Source organism: Bidens hawaiensis, unplaced genomic scaffold (assembly GCF_021521415.1).
Source record: "Bidens hawaiensis isolate Kalapana, Puna unplaced genomic scaffold, B.hawaiensis_p1.1 tig00045340_1, whole genome shotgun sequence".
In the NCBI taxonomy this organism is placed as follows: Eukaryota; Viridiplantae; Streptophyta; class Magnoliopsida; order Asterales; family Asteraceae; genus Bidens; species Bidens hawaiensis.
In genome coordinates, this window is record NW_027505935.1 from 4,914 (window position 1) to 22,896 (window position 17,983).

Consider the following 17,983-nt stretch of genomic DNA (forward strand, 5'->3'; position numbering starts at 1 on the left):
ACAGGACATCAATGATGTCTAGCGACTCTACACTGATGGAGCAGCCAGCAACGAGGGTTCAGGCGCAGGGTTGAAATTAACCAACCCAGCAGGCCAAGAATACACTTACGCTATTCGACTGGATTTTCCAAGTACGAATAACGAAGCCGAGTATGAAGCATTCTTGGCAGGGCTGAGAATTGCGCGTAAAATGGGAGTGAAAAACTTGGAAGCCCACGTGGATTCCATGTTAGTAGCCAACCAGATAAACGGAACGTACACGGCCGTGAACGACACAATGGCCCTGTACCTTGCACAAGCAAAAACCCTTATGCCCGATTTTAATGATTGTAAAGTCATACACGTCAAGCGTAGTGAAAACAAATCTGCGAATGCGTTAAGCAAGCTTGCATCATTAGCCTTCACCCATTTGGGAAAGGACATCCGCATTGAACTCCTTGAAGCACCATCAGTCCCGCACAAGGAAATTTGTGTCATCCAAACCGGTACAGAAACGTGGATGACACCAATAATAAATTACCTTGCAGCGGGTATACTACCAGAGTCAAAAACACAGGCAAGAAAAATACATTGTAAAGCATTAAACTATCAACTCATCGATGACATCCTTTACAGACGTAACTTTCTTGGCCCACTCTTAAGATGCGTGGACAACCAAGATACTGACTAACTCCTAAGGGAAGTACACGAAGGCATCTGTGGAGTGCACGCAGGTCCACGCGCTGTTGTAGCTAAGCTAAACAACGCGGGATATTTTTGGCCGGGGATGCATACGGATGCGCTGGCATACATCAGAAAGTGTAGGTCTTGCCAGCTCTACGCACCCAACACGCATCGCCCGAAGAATGAACCTGTTCCAGTCACCTCTTCATGGCCATTTCAGAAGTGGGCCATCGATGTGATAGGCCCATTTCCTACAGCAGCAGGAAACGTTCAGTTCCTAGTGGTAGCCATCGACTACTTCACCAAGTGGATAGAAGCAAAACCCTTAGCCCAAACAACCGCAAAACATATTAAAAAAATTTATTTGGGAATTTATTATTTGTCGTTTTGGACTTCCACAGACTTTGGTGAGTGATAACGGCACCAACTTTGCTGACAAGAAGCTACAAAAATGGCTGGAAGAACTTCAAATCACCCACACCTTTACCTCAGTGGCACACCCGCAAGGTAATGGTGAGGTGGAAAGAGCAAATAAAAGCATCGTTGAAGGCATAAAGAAAAGACTCCTGGAACACGGATCCGGCTGGGTAGACGAAGTTCCACACGTCCTTTGGGCAAACAGAACGCTGAAAAAGGCCAGTACGGGAGAAACCCCGTTCAGCCTCACTTATGGCACTGAAGCCATGGTCCCAGTCGAAATTGGTTTGCCCTCACCAAGGGTCTTGATTCAGCCAGAAGACAATGATGCGGAAAGACGGTTAGACCTTATGCTAACCGAGGAACGCAGAGACTTAGCCGCAGCGCATGAAGAAAACTAAAAGCGACAAATGCAAAAGTACTACAACACGCGGGTAAAACTCTGCAACTTCAATGTAGGAGACTACATATTGCGTAACAACGAGGCTTCAAACCAAGAGCGCCCAGGAAAACTGGCACCGGTCTGGGAAGGACAGTACATTATCAAAAAAGTTTTGGGAAAAGGCGCATACCGGCTCGAAAGGCTCGATGGCACTCCTATCCCAAGAACATGGAACGAAGCTCAATTACGCAAATGTTACATGTAGATCAATTCCAAACTTGTAAAGAAAAGGCCTAGAGCCACTTCTAATGGAAATGATTCTCCTTTCACATTGTGTTGATAGCCTTACCTTTATACTTATGAACTTCCCACACTGATATGCCGGTATTCACCGCATAAATATGGGAGAAGTAAGTCGTTGCGTGAGGAAGGCGGCAAAACCCGCATAAACACATAAAAGGGTAAAAATTTCTAAGGAAAACCTTCACGCAGGTCAGCTATAGGTGAAGTTGGGTCATCCTAATAAATGAAAGTGACGGCCCTACCCGCACAATCATGATAGAGGAAACTGAACATTAACCTATTGGCAACCGCGCGTCGAAAGGTTAACTTATTCAAACACTTAGAAAATTTCAAAGGAAAAGATGAGGAAAACTTCTACGCAGGTCAGATATAGGTAAAGTTTAGCCATCCTACTAAGTGAAAGTGACGGTCTTATCCGCACAATCACGAAAAAGGAAGCAAAACTTTAACTTATTATCTGCCACGTTGAAAAGTTAACTTATCTAAGTACTCAAGAAATTGCTAAGTTAAAACAAAATATGCGCGAAATAAGCAAGGCAAGGCATTAACAAATAATCTTTATTCCATCAACATTCAAACATTACAAGAATTGCTGGGTACATACCCGCATACAAGATTAGAAGTCTACAAACATAAAAATCTACTCTAATGGTGGAAAGGGATCTAAAGTATCAAGCTTCAGGACCACTCCCACTTGGACCCGCACCATCAGTAGAGTGTGGCGGTTCAAGGAAAGCTTTGAGGATAGTTAGCCCATCATCAGCAGCAGCAATCTCGTTTACCTTCTCCACCACCGGATGCGGGAAGGCGGCATACTGATTCACTGCTTGGTCATACGCAACTTCAGTATCCACATTGTAAAGAGGGAAGTTGGAAGGCGGAATGCCTTGTTCAACAAACCCTAGACCAAGCAAGAAGCCAGCCTTTTCCCCATCCTCATGAGAAGCATTGAGTGCTGCGCTCATCGCATCGTCATATGATGTGTTCGTGAACACCCGATGCACAACCTAAAAAACAGAAGTATATCAACAACTATTCAAAGTGTAAGGAAAAGCGTAAAGAAATTGTGAAACTGCGCATACCTGCGACAACGCTTCTCGAAGAAGCCATTCCTTGGTAACCAGAGCCTCCTGGAGGGCAGCTTGAGCATCATTACGGACGCGTTCGGCTTCGTTCTTTGTAAGGTTGGCAAGCAACACATCTTTGGCTGCAGCCTCTTCGACGCCCTTTAGCTTACGCTCAGTGTGGTCAAGCACCCCCCTCTGGTCCAAGATCTCTTGGAGCTTCTTGGCATCTTCCATGGCCAAGGCATCATGAGCCTGCTGGAGCCTCTCTAATTTGGCTTTAAGTTCCTCATTCTCGATGCGTAGAGGCTCAGCAGCAGCTTCAGCCTTGGTGGCCCTCTCGGTTGCGTTCCGTGCAGTTTCCTTAGCCAACCGAAGCTGTTCATTAACAGCTTGGGCGGCCTTGGAACGGGCCTCGAGAGGAGCCTGAACGTCAACCTCAAGGGCCTTGAAGGCCTTCTCCTTTTCCGCAGCAACGGCGGTAAGCTTCGCGTTCTCCTCCCGGATAGCCCGTACCTGAGCCACTTCAAGGCTACGCGCCGTCTTTAACTTGTCGTTTTCACGACAAAGTAGCTCGACGCGCGGCTGCATCCGGGCGAGGAGGATTCAGAGCTCATTGGACAGCCTACCTTTCTGGTAGCTGGCCATGGCCTCCCCCAGCGCACCGCTTGGGGCGGCGTGACGCGCCCATTCGACGCACTCCTCAGCAGTCCGGAGGGTCGTTCCCCGGCGGATCTTCCACCGAGGAGCGTACACCTCGTTGGAATCACGAACTGCAATAAAACAAAAAACAGTTAAGAGAGAAATGATGAAAGGGATATAGGCCAAAATATCCCTACGCACCTGTAGGGTTGACAACAGGCCGATAGCCACCAAACCCATCACCTGAACCTAAGGGATATCCATCCAAAAGGTCAAGGAGACGGGAAGGAGGCAGGGATTGGCTAGACGCCCCAACCCCAAACGATCCTGAAGGACTGGCCGTAGTCGCAGGCGCCGGAGGAGGCATGGTGGAGGTTGCCGCGGTGGAAACCAACGGAGGTGAACTCACAACCGTGGCCGCGGCTGCGGAAGAACCCGCAAGAGAAATCACCGCCGGCTCAGTGATGGATTCTGTGAAAATAGCACTGACAGCCGGCGGGGATAATGTTACATCTGGAACAGTTGGCTCAACGGGATGAGCAACTGAACCAGTACTGCAAGCAGGCGTAGCCGCCTGGGTCATCGCCTCGGGTAGGTTGACCAAACCTACCTTCATGGGTCCAGAGCTGCTCCCTCCCGCTCCACTCTGGAATGCCGTAGCATCCACGCCTGCACGAAGACAAGATATATAAGTATAATAGCGGAAAGATATGAAGTTAAAGTTATGTACACTTACGTGTCCTTCGTACCGGTCACCGTCGTCGTCCTGAGCTGCTCGGAGGTGACAGCCGTTTCAACCTCCGGAGCAGTGGTCTCAACACCACCTGGGTTCCCCGCCGCTTCTTCACTCTCGGTCTCCGACTCAGACCGGTTCCTCTGATCGGCAGTGGAGGCAACCTTCGCCTTGCCCTTCCCGCCGACAGCCTTCTTCTTCCGCGCAAGAAAAGGACCATCTGCGGATTCCTCATCAGAAGATGACAAGATTAGAGGAATTCCAGCAGAGGTTTCAGCATTCAGAGGGCGAGGGTTAAATAGTCTTTTACCTGGCCGCGTGGCGCTCAGTATTTCGTGGCCTGGCGGGTAGGCCTCCACAAACCGATCCGCAGTCTGCGCAAGGATGGGCAACTCGTTCTCGTCAAGAGCACGAGTACCCAACCGAGCGGGACCGTCAGCTTCCCGCGGATGCAGGAGGGACTGCAAGTCATTTCCCTCTGAAATAAAAAGAAAAACAGTTAGAAAAAACCTTAAATCAACAAAGAAGACGGAGCATACCGTAAGGGATAAAGTTCAAACCGTATTCAAGTACGATGGGAATCTGTGGCGCATCCGCCCCAGCATCCTTCCACACCCTGCTCATACCGAGCATCACCATCCCGGACTCCGGAAAGGGGTAAACCGGAGTCTGGATCCGGGAAATCTGGGAGAACCATTCCGCCTCCTGGTAGTTGGAGGCGTGAAGGCTGGGGAGAGCTCTCCCGTTCTTAAATGTCATCACTATAGGGACGACACGGGCAGAGATGTAAAAGAACTCCCGCTTCCAAGACTGAAGACTGCGCTCGGTAGCGCAGATCTTCAAACCCTTGATCCGGGTGACCAGGGTATACCAGCCTTGGATACACCTCTAGGAGTAGAAGGTCATCAGGCGGTCGACGTGGGGATCCACGCCAAGAATGAGGCACACCCACTCAAAATGGCGGATCTTGGCGATCGCCATTGGGTGTACCTCGGTCAGGTGCACACCGTGTCTATCCAGAACACGGTATACAAACTTCGTCAACGGGAACCTAAGATTCCCATAGACGAAGAAAGCGGCATATACCCCTATTTTGCCCTTGGGGGCATCGTACACCGTCTGGTGTGGCTCCGGAAACTCAGGCTCGAACGGCTCGAGCATGAACTTCCAGACGATGTACCGATAAAGCTCGATGGGAAGAGCACACTGGCATTCGCCAGCAGTGCTCTTATCGTCCTTATCGGACGTAGACGTCGGGTTCTCGACATACAAGTCAGACTCCTCGGCGGTAGCTTCTGGATCATGAGTAGACGACATGTTTTAGAGGTAAAGAACGATTTCAGGAGAATGCTCGACAGAAAGTTAGAGTATTCGCCAGAAATCGCTTAGAAGAAGAAGAAAGAAGTGAAAGTGTGGATTACCAGGAACCCTCTCCCCCTTTATATACTCATCGCAATGAATGCGATGAATTTAATGCGGAGGAGAGAGAAAAGAGCTGGTGCAATGAAACTATGACACGTGGAAAAAGCAAGCTGGCAACAGCTGTTGACGGGACGCGCACCGTAAAATCCGCACCCACACGCCCGAAAAATCGCGCCCACGCGCCTGAAAAAGCGTCTGGAATGACCATATACTGTCACGTCGTCATAACTTCCTGCACGTCCTGACACTGTCCGAAGAAACCGTCGGACGACGTTTCAACAGTTTGGACTGTTCTTATCCTTTCACCAACCCTTCGAATTTTAAAAAGATTCAAAAGTAAGCGGGACTATACCCCTTATCTTGGCAACCAAGTAACTATAAGACAGGTGCGAGTACAGTGTCAAGGCAAAACCCTTCACATACTTAGCACCCGCAGGGAATGGACGCCAAGAATACCTTGGAAGTAAGATAACTATAAGACGAGTGCGGGTACAGTGTCAAGGCGAAACCCTTCACATACTTAGCACTCGCAGGGAATTGAAACCAAGAAGGATCCAGGATGGAATTGGTTCTTTAACATAATTGATCACTATGTTTAAAACTACCAAAACCTCGTGGAGAATCTACACAAATGAAACTCAACGCTCCTGACTTGCGAGGAGGTTACACACCTACCCGCATCAGACCCAAAGATCAAGCAGAAAAGTCGGGAATTTCTGCACGTGACATTAGGGAAACCGCGGGAAGAATCCCCACGGACAACCTTAAAACTAAATCCTTTTCAAAACCCCTTGCTTAAGTCCAAAGTTCACCTCACTTATTAACAATTCATGAGAAGAACATTGGACTGGGGGGACTTGAAGAGGTAGGTCCCAGCAGAGCCCAGTTGGACCCGCAAGACTTACCTTGCAGAGGGACGTCTGCGCAAGGACCAACTGGTTCCGCAGGACCCACCATGCTCAGAGATGAAGACCTTACGCGCAATACGCCAGCTGTTCCCGCAGGGAAAGCCTCCCAATGGTGAAGTACCCCGCCTGTCCCAGCAGCTGCGGATACAAGCCATCAGGGAAGGCTACCCGCACTAATAGCAAGGCTACACGCACAAGGCACTAACTCAATAATTCAGTGTCACCTGAAGGAATGAGCAAGGCGGGAATGCTCCCGCCCAAATGAGCCAGTCCGTATGCTTCTGGAAGATCTTTTGTACTATACATGCCAAGGTATGGACAAAATAGACAAGATCTGACCAAAGCAGCCCATGAACCAATCACAGGGTGACAGCTCACCGACAACAGTACGAGGAGGAGCATGCTCTAGTACTGTTTGTCACTATTAGCCGCTGCCTACTCACCAACCCTTGTGGCACGCACAAAGCCTGCAGTTGGTGGAAAGGGAACAGTACACAGCCGGCCTTATCACTATCAGCCGCTGCCTACCCACCAACCAGCATGGCACGTGCGTAGCCCATAGTTGGTAGAACAGGAATATTCTACAGCTGGCTGTACCTGCTTGGAAACCTACCTTCGGCTATAAATACTCCAACACCTTGGAACGGTATAATCATCTGGTATTTTATCTTCACTAGCTATTTCTCTCAATATACACTTATATTCAGAGCAATCTAGTCTGATTCTCACGCCGGAGGGTGGTCACAAGGAGGAACCCCCCCCCCCCCTTCTCAGTGACGAGCTCACGGTGTCTGTTTTGCAGGTCATCTGAAGAACATCCTTCTTTGCCGGACCTAACCCTCGTGGGAAACATTACTTAACCCCAAGATTATCCATAATCTACTCGGGGTCACTTAGTGTTTCTTCAACATAAGTAATGTTTCACATATGAAAATGGCGTGGACGGGTAAAATAGAATAGCCTACACTTGTTGACTTTTCTCAAGTTTCTTCATGTATTTTAAATAAAAGTAACTTTTTATCGACATTATTTAAAAGAAAAAAGAGTTATACCATAATTTCGAACATTTTATTCTCGTTTATATTAGAGTATTGTTGTACTATTTTAAAAATAACTTTTGTTTAAAAATCGTCGATATGTTATGCGTATAATGTGTGTAATCATATACATAATGTGCCATTATCATATACTTTACGTAGTTATTTGTTTTAGTTGCATAACTATTTTCGCGCGTTGCATAATATAATGTGTTTAATTAGTTATATATGGTTAAGTAGATATGTGTAGTGATTTTTTATGGCGCAGACGAATTTATTTCTTGTCCAATTACGTGTCGGGCCATGATAGCTTTCTATCTTTTGTAAGTTAAGAAATTCTTTGTATGTCAACTCACCATGCATATAACAAATATTTAAAAAATGTGTATAATTATTAGATCATATTATAATTAGACAAAGTATAGGATAGATTATGAAAATTTACAAACATATATATATATATACCCTTTGTATTACTCAAATTTTGTTAGGGATGATCAAATGACATCAGGTAGTCGGTACCGGTGTTGAACCGGTACCAAATTTTTAAGAAATCGAGATTGAAAATTCGGGATCCGTAATGGTACCAATATTTACCACATTTTTGCCTACAGCACCGATCCCAAATTTTTGGGAAATTCGAGCTCATCCCTAAATTCAATAATAGTCAGAATTCTTAAAACATTCTCTGGCTTGATTTTTATAAAGAATGCAGTCAAGAGAGTAATTATAGAATATGACTTGTGTACATATAATATATTGTTATATTGTTGACGTAGTATGACCACAAGATAACTTCTGTCGCACACACGTACAATGGTTTAAAGGTGCACGCCAAGTATATTTATTGGTAATAACTTAATTATGAACACAGCATAAGAAAACCTGAATATTAAGGTTATCACGTATGTGTTTTATATCAAATTAATTTAAGCAACGTGGCATACTGGCATATGTAAGTCTCTGTAAACAAGAATAAGTTTGGTTAAAAAACGACTCGTATTAGTTTAGTGTGACGTTAACGTGAATAAAATAACTTTAGATATCGTACAGTACCTTCAACAGAATTACTCATAAAAGGATCGTTTTGTTAAATTATATATATATATATATATATATATATTAATTTTTAACGAGCTAGCATACAAACGCTTGAAAGGAAGAATAGCTCGTTGCAGGACCGCCTCTGATATTCCAAATGCCCAAGCAAGTACTAAAAAATGGGCCCGTATATATAGAAGACAGAATTTCAAAGATTGACGATGAATGTGATAACAAAACAAAGTTCAACGAATCATGTAGGTTTAAAATGTGTTTATATAACTTTGGGCCCCACGTCGGAACAGGCCCTAAGAGGTCGTCAAACCGTGACACGCCTAAAAGACGACCATGGCTAGTTGAAAACACAAACACAAGACTTGATATAATAGATTTTCGATCAAGAAATATATCAATCTCTCTCATATATATTATCGTTGCAGGTACTCTCAGAATCGTTTTTTCTTTCTTTTTTGTGTTTCTGCTAAGTTACTTCATCCAACCCCACCAAATAAACTGATTTTGGCCACTGTTTAGGTTTTGTAATCTCACCCTAAGTCTCGAACCTTCCATTACCACGTACACATCCAGATAGCAGACAACATGGTACAAGAATTTAGACAACTACAAGACAGAAAAACAAGTGGCAAAACAGGAAGTTGCCAACTAGATGTTTCAAATTAACCTAACTCGATACTTAAAAGATATTGTTTCGTAGTAAATCACCCTTTCTTTTCCCTCTACACCAAGCAACCAACCCTTAATAAGATGATGCTTTCTGTTCTTGGTTTTGCTCTTTCTTTGCTTGCACAAAACCTTAACAAATTAAAACAGACACCCTTGTATACATATATATATAACACAAACTTATTATTTAATTCAACATAAACACACACAAGAAGCAGACTGAAAAGGCGGCAGATCGACCATCCATGGCTTTCTCTTACAAGAACATCATCAACAGGTTTCTTACTTTCTTTAATTTCTTAAACTTCATGGCCTCTTAATTAGTCCCTCATGACAACTTTCACACACACACACACATAGTGCGTTTGTTTCAGAATAAAATATTATCTTGTATTTGATTTCATCCTTTCTTAATTTGATTTCATCCTTTCTCTTGATTTGTTTAAACATATGCATTTATACAAAATGCGCTACAATACTACCCTTTTAAAAAAAAGTCTCAATTTATATAATAAATAGTATATTTGTAATGAAATATATATATCCCACATATGAACATCCCTCAATATATAAGCTTGAATGTTATCACGATGTGAAGCATATTTGTCATCACCTTTAATTATAGCTAGTATAAACTTATTAACGTTATATAGATAAAATAAAAGGTAAAATTTTAGTATAAATCTTATGAAAGGTTTTATACCATCGAGTCATTGGCCATTTGACCCATATATAATAGCCCCATGGCCCCCATAGCCAAAATCACTCGATACCCCGATAGTAGCCATTAATAGGAGTGAAAATAATAGTGCTATTTTTAGCTAGTTTCATCATTTTTTAACGCAATTAATTTTATATATTAAATTATATTTAAAATATATATACCACAAAATTAAGAATTTATTATCTTTTGTTTGAGTATAGTATTTCTATAAACTTTGTTACAATGTTTATTACAAAAGTGTGTCAACCAGTTGCAATGATGTATATTAACAAGTGTTGCTAAATGCATCCTTCTTTCCTTCATGTTTACTAAATGTACCATTTCTTTCAAGTTTAGAATTAATAAGATTTAAGCCTTTACGTTCATTCTTTGTCATCTTTTATTATCATTATTACTTTACATGAAGTTTTTTTATTATGTAAGTAAATTTTCTTTTCCTTTTTTTTAGCATATTATAATAATTTTTTGTTTATTTAAATAACAAAAATTGTTTATGTAAAAAAAATTTTAAATTACAAAGAAAAAAACATTTTTTTTTCTATAAGTGTTTTAATACTTTTAGGGTGTATCTTTTTAATAATTTTTAGAGATAACTTACTTTAAAATAGAAACACATTTTTTTTCATCAATAAAACATATTAAACAACATAAGACTTGATCAAAAAAGTTGATTTTTTTCTCATGTGACATTAGTTTCATGCATTCAAACCTATCAAAAAAATATTTAAATGAACTTTTTGTCGGGTTTGATGCATATGATAAGATAAATATAAACAAAACGTTTTGTCGTTTTTATAAAGACGTTATATCATTATTTTTTAAATACATTTTATAGTGATAATAAATATTATTATTATTATTATTATTATTATTATTATTATTATAAAAAACAATAAACACAATTAGATAGGAAATGAAAAAAAATAAATAAATTTTATAATATTTGATTTTATTTTTAAAGAATACTTGAAATGACTAAAATTATTAGATGGTACAAATATGTCAAATAAATTTGTTGAAGAAACTGAAAGTGTAAGAGAGAGGGTATGATAAGTACCCAATGCGGGTACGTTTGACTTAACCCATATTAACTTGTTATAAGGCCATCCGCTATGGTGAGGGGCTTCGAAGCCCCTCTCCGGTGCCACGTCAGCGCCACGTAACCACCGGGGGCTTCGAAGCCCCAACCAATAATGTCCCGCTGTGGTAAAGGCGCCCGTTATATACATATATACATATGTATGTATGTGTATGTGAGAGATAGAGAGAGGGCCCCACCATCAAAGCTCCTTCCGCGCCCAGCGTTGCAACCACCGGAGCATCGGCGCCCCACCACCAAGGGCGCCCCTTGGTGGTGTTCCGCGCCCAAAGACGGACCACATCACCTGACCAAGCCCCATAGCGGGTGGTCTAATGGTGTGTATAAATAGTTTGATGTAACAAATGATGATGTTAAAATGATACGTTTAAATATATGATTACGTTGGTGCATTTAAATCATTATAATATGCATAAAACGCTTGGTAGTTGTACATATGTCACATCTTGATGAGTTGGTTCTACCTATGCTTCTCATGCATAGAAAAAGCTCTTTCATATAAACCGACCTTGTTGGCACAAGTTTTTTTTATGATTGGTTTTATTCTGCTTAAAATTGTAATGTTTTATACTTATTTAAACGTAATTAAAATTGTTAAAGTTTTATAAATCTGATTGTTTGTATTGTAATTGCAGTGGGTGCGCCCATGGCTTGAACCCATCACGTTTGTTTCTAGGGACACAAAGGCCGTTAAATTCACTCGGACCCAACCCGAACCCGAATAACCCGACAAACAAAATAAACCGGGTCCAGATGCCCAATGCAACTCATCACCCCTCCTCTTACGGTACCTAACTTTAGTGGATCAAACTTCTTATATCGTCATAAATACTTTAATAATAAAGACTTCTTTTTTTTTAATTTTATTTATTTATTTTATTTTCCTTTACAGTTGCTTCTTTTGCTGCTTTCGCGATGCTCACCCGAGGCGTCGCAAATGATGTTCTAACCGTCGGTAAAGAACTCCGTTCACTCGCTGATGAATTCATCCCACGAGAGTACCAAGACTACTACCTCCATGAAATGAAAAGGCTTCTCGTTAACAAAGACACCGAATTCACGATTATCATAGACGAACACCAACCTCGATCGAACTCCCCTGACCAAATGTTCAAGGCTGTTGAGACATATTTAGCGACCAAAGTGAACGAATCATGCGTTCGGAAGCTTAACGTATGCAAAAACAAGGAAACTTTAGCCGTTACAATAAACGAAAACGAAGAGATCATCGATGAATTTGATGGGGCTCAAGTGAAATGGAGATTAGTGACAAATACCGAACCCGGGGAGCTACAATCGGGCCCTAAACGCAACGAGTTGGCTTTTCACAGTCGACACAGATACGTGATACTCGAGTCATACTTACCGTACATTGTGGATCGGGTTAATGAAATTTCAGCCGGTGAAAGTGGGTTAAAGCTTCATATGATTGACAACGGATACACTGAACCGAAAACCGTCATTCTTGATAACCCGATGACATTCAATACCCTAGCAATCGAGCCCGAGCTAAAGAAGTTAATTATTGATGATTTGAATAGTTTTAGAAACGGTAAGGAATATTATAAGCGAATCGGTAAGGCGTGGAAACGCGGGTATTTAATCTATGGGCCTTCGGGCACAGGCAAATCGAGCTTGATCGCCTCGATGGCTAATTACTTAAGCTATGATATATACGATATTGACCTCACATCGGTCGAATCCGACTCACAACTTAAAAGTATATTACTAGACATGCCAAACAAATCAATACTCGTGTTTGAAGATTTTGATCAACTTCATAACCCGACAGATGACGATAAACTGTCACGAAAAACGTCCTTTACGCGGGTCTTGAATCTTATGGATGGGATTTGGTCTTGTTGTGGGGAAGAACGGGTATTTGTGTTCACAACTAAATGTATAGATAAACTTGACCCGACACTGCTTCGACCGGGTCGAATGGACATGCATATTCAAATGTCATATTGCACATTTAATGCATTCAAACAACTGGCTTTCAATTATTTGGATGCTGAAGAACACAAACTTTTTGGGCAGGTTGAAGAGTTATTGCAAGCTGTAAATGTGACACCCGCTGATGTTGCGGGTGAGCTTATGAAGTGTAGGAAAGATCCAACAATGTCGCTCGAGAAGCTTATTGTTTACATCGAGAACAAAACCAGTTTGTGAGCCCTGGCTCGAGCCTGATTAGGCGTGATCGAACCATTATTATTACATGCTGTGTTATGTATATAGAGACTATGGTTAGCTATGCAATGTACAAAAGTAACATTATTTTTAAAAAGGAATTAGTATAGTTAAGGAGTTATTTTTTATTTAGGTGATAATTAAGATTGTATGTTAATGGTAGGCCATGTATAATATGACTAATATATTGTAAAATGTCTAATAGTGTAATGTTTCCTATGATATCAGAAAGTGCTAATATGTGCTTTACTAGAGACCATAGCTTACAAAGACAAAGATTATGTCTTTTTCTTGTGTACTATTGTATAGGTCCAATTCTGGTCTCCTCTGTGTTTTTTTCTTTTTTTTTTAAATTAAAAATAGATTTAATGCATGCACATGTTGACACACCCTACGTTATGGCCCATGAGTCATGTTAGCATCTTCGAATTAAAATCAACACCTATCCTCATCAGATGAATTGTTTTTTCCATCTTTATACAACATGAACATTTAATTTAATCTTTCATTACAAGTACATGAATGTCACAAAGGCTGTTCACTTATTCATGTGACGTTGACTATAATGAATTAATTTTTTTTAAAGGGCAAAATAAACCAATTGTAGTATAAACTATAATACACATTTCACTTGTTTCAAAACTCTTTAAACAACTTACCCGCCATCGCCTTTATCTTCATGTTGGCTCCATATTCTGGTGGGGATGAATCAATAAGTATTTATCGTCTTATGCACATTGCCTTTGTCGGATAATATCTTATGAATTATAATGTTTGACCGACAATTCCAATGTTTCTTGACACGGGCATACTATTTCTTTCACACGATTGCCCTTTTTATATATCTTGATTGTCGGTACAACCCTCACATTCTCGGTTTTTGCAATTACCGAGCTTTCTTCCACATCAACCTTGCAAGATAAAGCGATTGAGAATTAGTAAACTTGTAAGTTTGTTTCAAGATGGTGTAAAGTTTCAAAGGCCCATTGTTCTTATTTTTACCTTGAGAAATATTATGGACGGGTAGCGGGTGCATAACGTATCCAAAAACAGAGATGTCTTCTTGCATTGGTGGTCGGATGATGATTTGAAAAGAACAACCGAAGCTCCTGCGGTTTCCAAATTAAAAGATTTAATATGAGTTTAAGTAGGGGTGACAATCGTTTCGGGTTGACAGGTTGAACCGGTCAACCCAAACACCACCCGTACATTCATTTGTTTCGAACTAACCCAGACACACTTTAAAACATGTAATCCAAACACGACCCATTTAATCCATTTATTTAAACGAGCAAAAAGGTTGTAATCAAGTTGAAAACATGTTTCTTAAATGAAATCCAAAACCTAATTATATTCGCATCATGTGTCGTAATCTCAAACCCCCCCCCCCCCCCAGTTTTAACCTTTTAGTTATGAAATCCAAGAATGTAATGCGAACGACAAAACGAACCAGTGGATGAAATCGCAGATTTAAACTGATCGAGACTCGTGACCAACTCAACTTCACCTCCAAATTGCATATTATACACTTCTTCACCACGGTATTTCTTCAACGCAACTTGAGCATGAAACAAACATTCAGCTATCTCATTATCATCAGGAAGCTCTCTCCTCAACACTTCATAATCACTCACCGATTCACCCCACCGGTCAAGCTGTTATAATTATATCAACCAATTCAGAAACACATCATAAAATATTAATAACCATGTCATGTTATACCTTACTATACGCCATAGCTCTACGAAGAAGGGCTTTTGTGTAATTTGGGTAAACAATAAGAGCTTGATTACAGTCATCAAGAGACAGTTCCATCTGTCCCAAATTAAACCAACACGCGGCTCGATTGCAATAAAGAACCGGATTAACAGGCTCAAGCCCAATCCCTTCACTATAAGCCGAACAAGCTTCCATGAACCTTTCTGACTTGAACAGATCATCGCCACGAACTCGGGCTCTAACCACTGCTCTAATGTTTTGAACCAAAACCGCAATCTCCACATTTTGTGAGTCGATATTTCCTAATTTTTCAATGCTAGTAACTGCATCTTCAAATCTTATAACCAAAATCAAGTTTGTGATCAGAAAATCAATTGACCAGTTATGTCCTACGTGGTAAAAACAAAGAGAGATGACATTAGATACACACCTTCCAAATGCCATGTCAACTTGAGCACGGACAAACAAAATGTATGCTTCAAAAGCCATCCCGAATATCTTAGGTTGTGAATACGAAACGCTGCAAGTTGCTCTAAACATAGGCATGCTTAAAAGGGTTGCATCAGCATCGTTTAGTCGCCAGAGCTTCATGAATGCTTCCGCTTTACATGCATATAACTGTCGGTTTGATAAAAACATATTCACAAAACGAGTCAAAACAGATGTTTGTTTTCCATACATATCGGTCATATTGACTAACATTCGCAATTTTTAATAAAATGGGCCGAATTGCCTCTAATGACAATAACGTCATTAGAGGCAATATCTGGCCCATTTGTACCTGGGGACAAGAATTGGCTCCAGAAGCCATTGCTGCATCACATTCTCTTATAACACCAACCCAATCCCGAATCGTCCTACACGTGGTGCACTTATTTAAGTGATATTCGACCGACTGCAACCTGTTGAGCTCATTTGGATCCGGTTGGCACCCAGGAAAACAAATATGTTTTCTGGCATTTTCCACCTGCCCTAAACTGTCATTAATTATACAAATCAAATTTGCTTTAAGCTCATAATGAAAAAAAAAACAATCATAATTCAGAGCTCAACGACCCGTTTGACCAGAATTTTTTTTTATCTTTAACATATTAATACTTGAAATTTACATCTTACGACAAAAAAATAAACAAATAAATTATATACCACACTTACATTTTAGTTAAAAAATATTATCTTAATTTTCTTTTTACTTTTAAATTATAACATAATATACCCAACATATTTAATTATTGCACAAAAACAAAATTAAAATATAAACTATTATTATTATAATAATAAGATATAAATAGGTTAAACTCTTAATTTTCTTTTCAATTTAAATTTTAAATTAAGATAATTAATAAATTTAATTTGTCACACAAAACACATTTTAAAAAATATATATAACAAGACATAAATAGGTTAAACTAGGCAACCACAAACCCACCGGGTTAACCCATACCAGACTCGTTTAGCTAAACATGTTTACAGGCTCGACCTGAAACTGATACAAACCCGTTTATATTAAAAACAAACCCATGAATTTCTTAAAAACAAACCCATGAATTTCGTGTCGGAAATTCACTACACTAAAGTAAAAGACAAGAATGATTGATCAAAAAGCTAGACAACTTTATGTTGAATAATAATAATAATAATAATAATAATAATAATAATAATAATAATTGTCACCTAATAAAAAGTGATCCTAAATGCCGGTGAGCCCTCTTGTACCCACAATCCAACTTAATAGCCTCATCACATTCTTTCACAGCCTCAGTCAACCTGGTCAAACACACCAACGCCGCCGCACGGTTACACCGGTAAGTCGGATTCTCCGGCGACATCGCCACCGCACGATCATAACAACCCAACGCCTCATAATAATCACCCGTTTTATAATGCCGGTTCCCCACCCTATTCAACTCTTTACAATCCAAATTCACACCAACAGTTTCTCCAGCAGGTTTTCCGGCGGATCCTCGCCGGAGTATGCTGCCGTGGCCGTAATTACAAGTCCCGGAACTCAACACGTCCGGTTTTGAAATCCGGGTCGTCATCGTACCCGGTTTGAGTGTCCGACCCGACGGACAAATGTTACCGGTTGGAAGAACGTGTACGGACGGAGAAGTAACGGTTGTTTTACTGGAGCTGGACCGGGTCCGGGTTAGGGTCAGATCCGGTTTTTTATCCAGTGGGTAGCTGTTGACGGATATCTCCCCGGAGTTTGATTTTTTTGAACCGGATCCGGGCTGAGTTTGGGTTTGGGTCCGACCCGGTTTGGACCCGGATGAGCTGGAAGTGGAGCTAGTAGTAGTTGGTGTTGGTGCATGTTGTAAAGGTGAAACCGGTGAACCCAAGTTGAGTTGACGGAAGTCCGGTTTGTTTAAACCTGTTTCCGACATGGGTTTAGTGTGTGTATATATCATGTGTGTGTGTGTTTTCAGACTGATGAAAATAGAACAATAATAATAAGTTATAATATAATATTTGTTTTGTTTATATATACTTTAGAGCAGAGGCTTTATTACATTGACAATGAAAGAACGAATGTGTATTGAATTTGGTGTGTAAAAAGTTAATGATTGAAGAAAAAGTAAAGTTTTGAGAGGTTTGATAATGTTAAGTTAAGTTATAAAATCGCCTGTGGAAAGATGAGGAAAGTGACCGGACATATGTGGAGTTTATTATGTGAAGCGGTTTGAGCCAGAACTCAGAAGATAAAGGAAATGAAAGATGATGCAATCTGGAATTTAGATAACTGTGTCTGGACAGACAGAGATAGACTACGTTTATGGCCAACATATGTCCTATAACATATTTGAGAGAAAAAAAGAATGTTTCCTTATCCTACTGTTTCACGGTTTGGAGATGAAATCAACAAATAGAATGAATGAATGAATGAATGAATATATATGATCACTTACTTATATGCACGTTGGTAAGTTAAATGAGATAAAGGCTTTAACCATC

General features: G+C 40.7%; 2 protein-coding genes across 3 annotated transcripts; one reads left to right on the plus strand and one right to left on the minus strand.

Moving 5' to 3' along the window:
* Positions 1–9,461: 9,461 nt before the first annotated feature.
* On the plus strand, positions 9,462–13,335 carry LOC143616022 (AAA-ATPase At3g50940-like). The gene is made up of 3 exons (XM_077088991.1): positions 9,462–9,573; positions 11,755–11,906; positions 12,012–13,335. Exons 1-3 carry the CDS (start codon positions 9,542–9,544, stop codon positions 13,289–13,291), a joined length of 1,464 nt encoding a protein of 487 aa, XP_076945106.1. The 5' UTR covers positions 9,462–9,541; the 3' UTR covers positions 13,292–13,335.
* A 173-nt stretch (positions 13,336–13,508) lies between these two features.
* On the minus strand, positions 13,509–17,452 carry LOC143616024 (TPR repeat-containing thioredoxin TTL1-like). 2 transcript variants are annotated; one of them, XM_077088993.1, is made up of 7 exons: positions 16,703–17,452; positions 15,810–16,005; positions 15,459–15,646; positions 15,032–15,365; positions 14,760–14,964; positions 14,312–14,418; positions 13,509–14,220 (listed from the first exon to the last, which is right to left on the minus strand). In XM_077088993.1, the coding sequence occupies exons 1-7, from the start codon at positions 17,437–17,439 to the stop codon at positions 14,068–14,070; spliced, it is 1,920 nt and encodes a 639-aa protein (XP_076945108.1). In that variant the 5' UTR covers positions 17,440–17,452; the 3' UTR covers positions 13,509–14,067. The 2 variants fall into 2 exon arrangements, with proteins under 2 accessions (XP_076945108.1, XP_076945109.1); XM_077088994.1 differs by having other exon boundaries at positions 14,817–14,964; positions 15,032–15,646; positions 16,703–17,194.
* Between the last annotated feature and the right edge of the window lie 531 nt (positions 17,453–17,983).

What these genes read in the sequence shown, in the direction of transcription:
- LOC143616022 (XM_077088991.1), top strand. Translation starts at nt 9,542, where the DNA reads ATGGCTTTCTCTTACAAGAACATCATCAACAG. An exon ending in TACAAGAACATCATCAACAG is followed by an intron (nt 9,574 to 11,754) that starts GTTTCTTACTTT and finishes TTGTAATTGCAG; the next exon opens with TGGGTGCGCCCATGGCTTGA. An exon ending in TCATCACCCCTCCTCTTACG is followed by an intron (nt 11,907 to 12,011) that starts GTACCTAACTTT and finishes TTTCCTTTACAG; the next exon opens with TTGCTTCTTTTGCTGCTTTC.
- LOC143616024 (XM_077088993.1), bottom strand. Translation starts at nt 17,439, where the DNA reads ATGATATATACACACACTAAACCCATGTCGGAAACAGGTTTAAACAAA. An exon ending in TTAGGATCACTTTTTATTAG is followed by an intron (nt 16,006 to 16,702) that starts GTGACAATTATT and finishes AATTAATGACAG; the next exon opens with TTTAGGGCAGGTGGAAAATG. An exon ending in GAGCTATGGCGTATAGTAAG is followed by an intron (nt 14,965 to 15,031) that starts GTATAACATGAC and finishes TAATTATAACAG; the next exon opens with CTTGACCGGTGGGGTGAATC.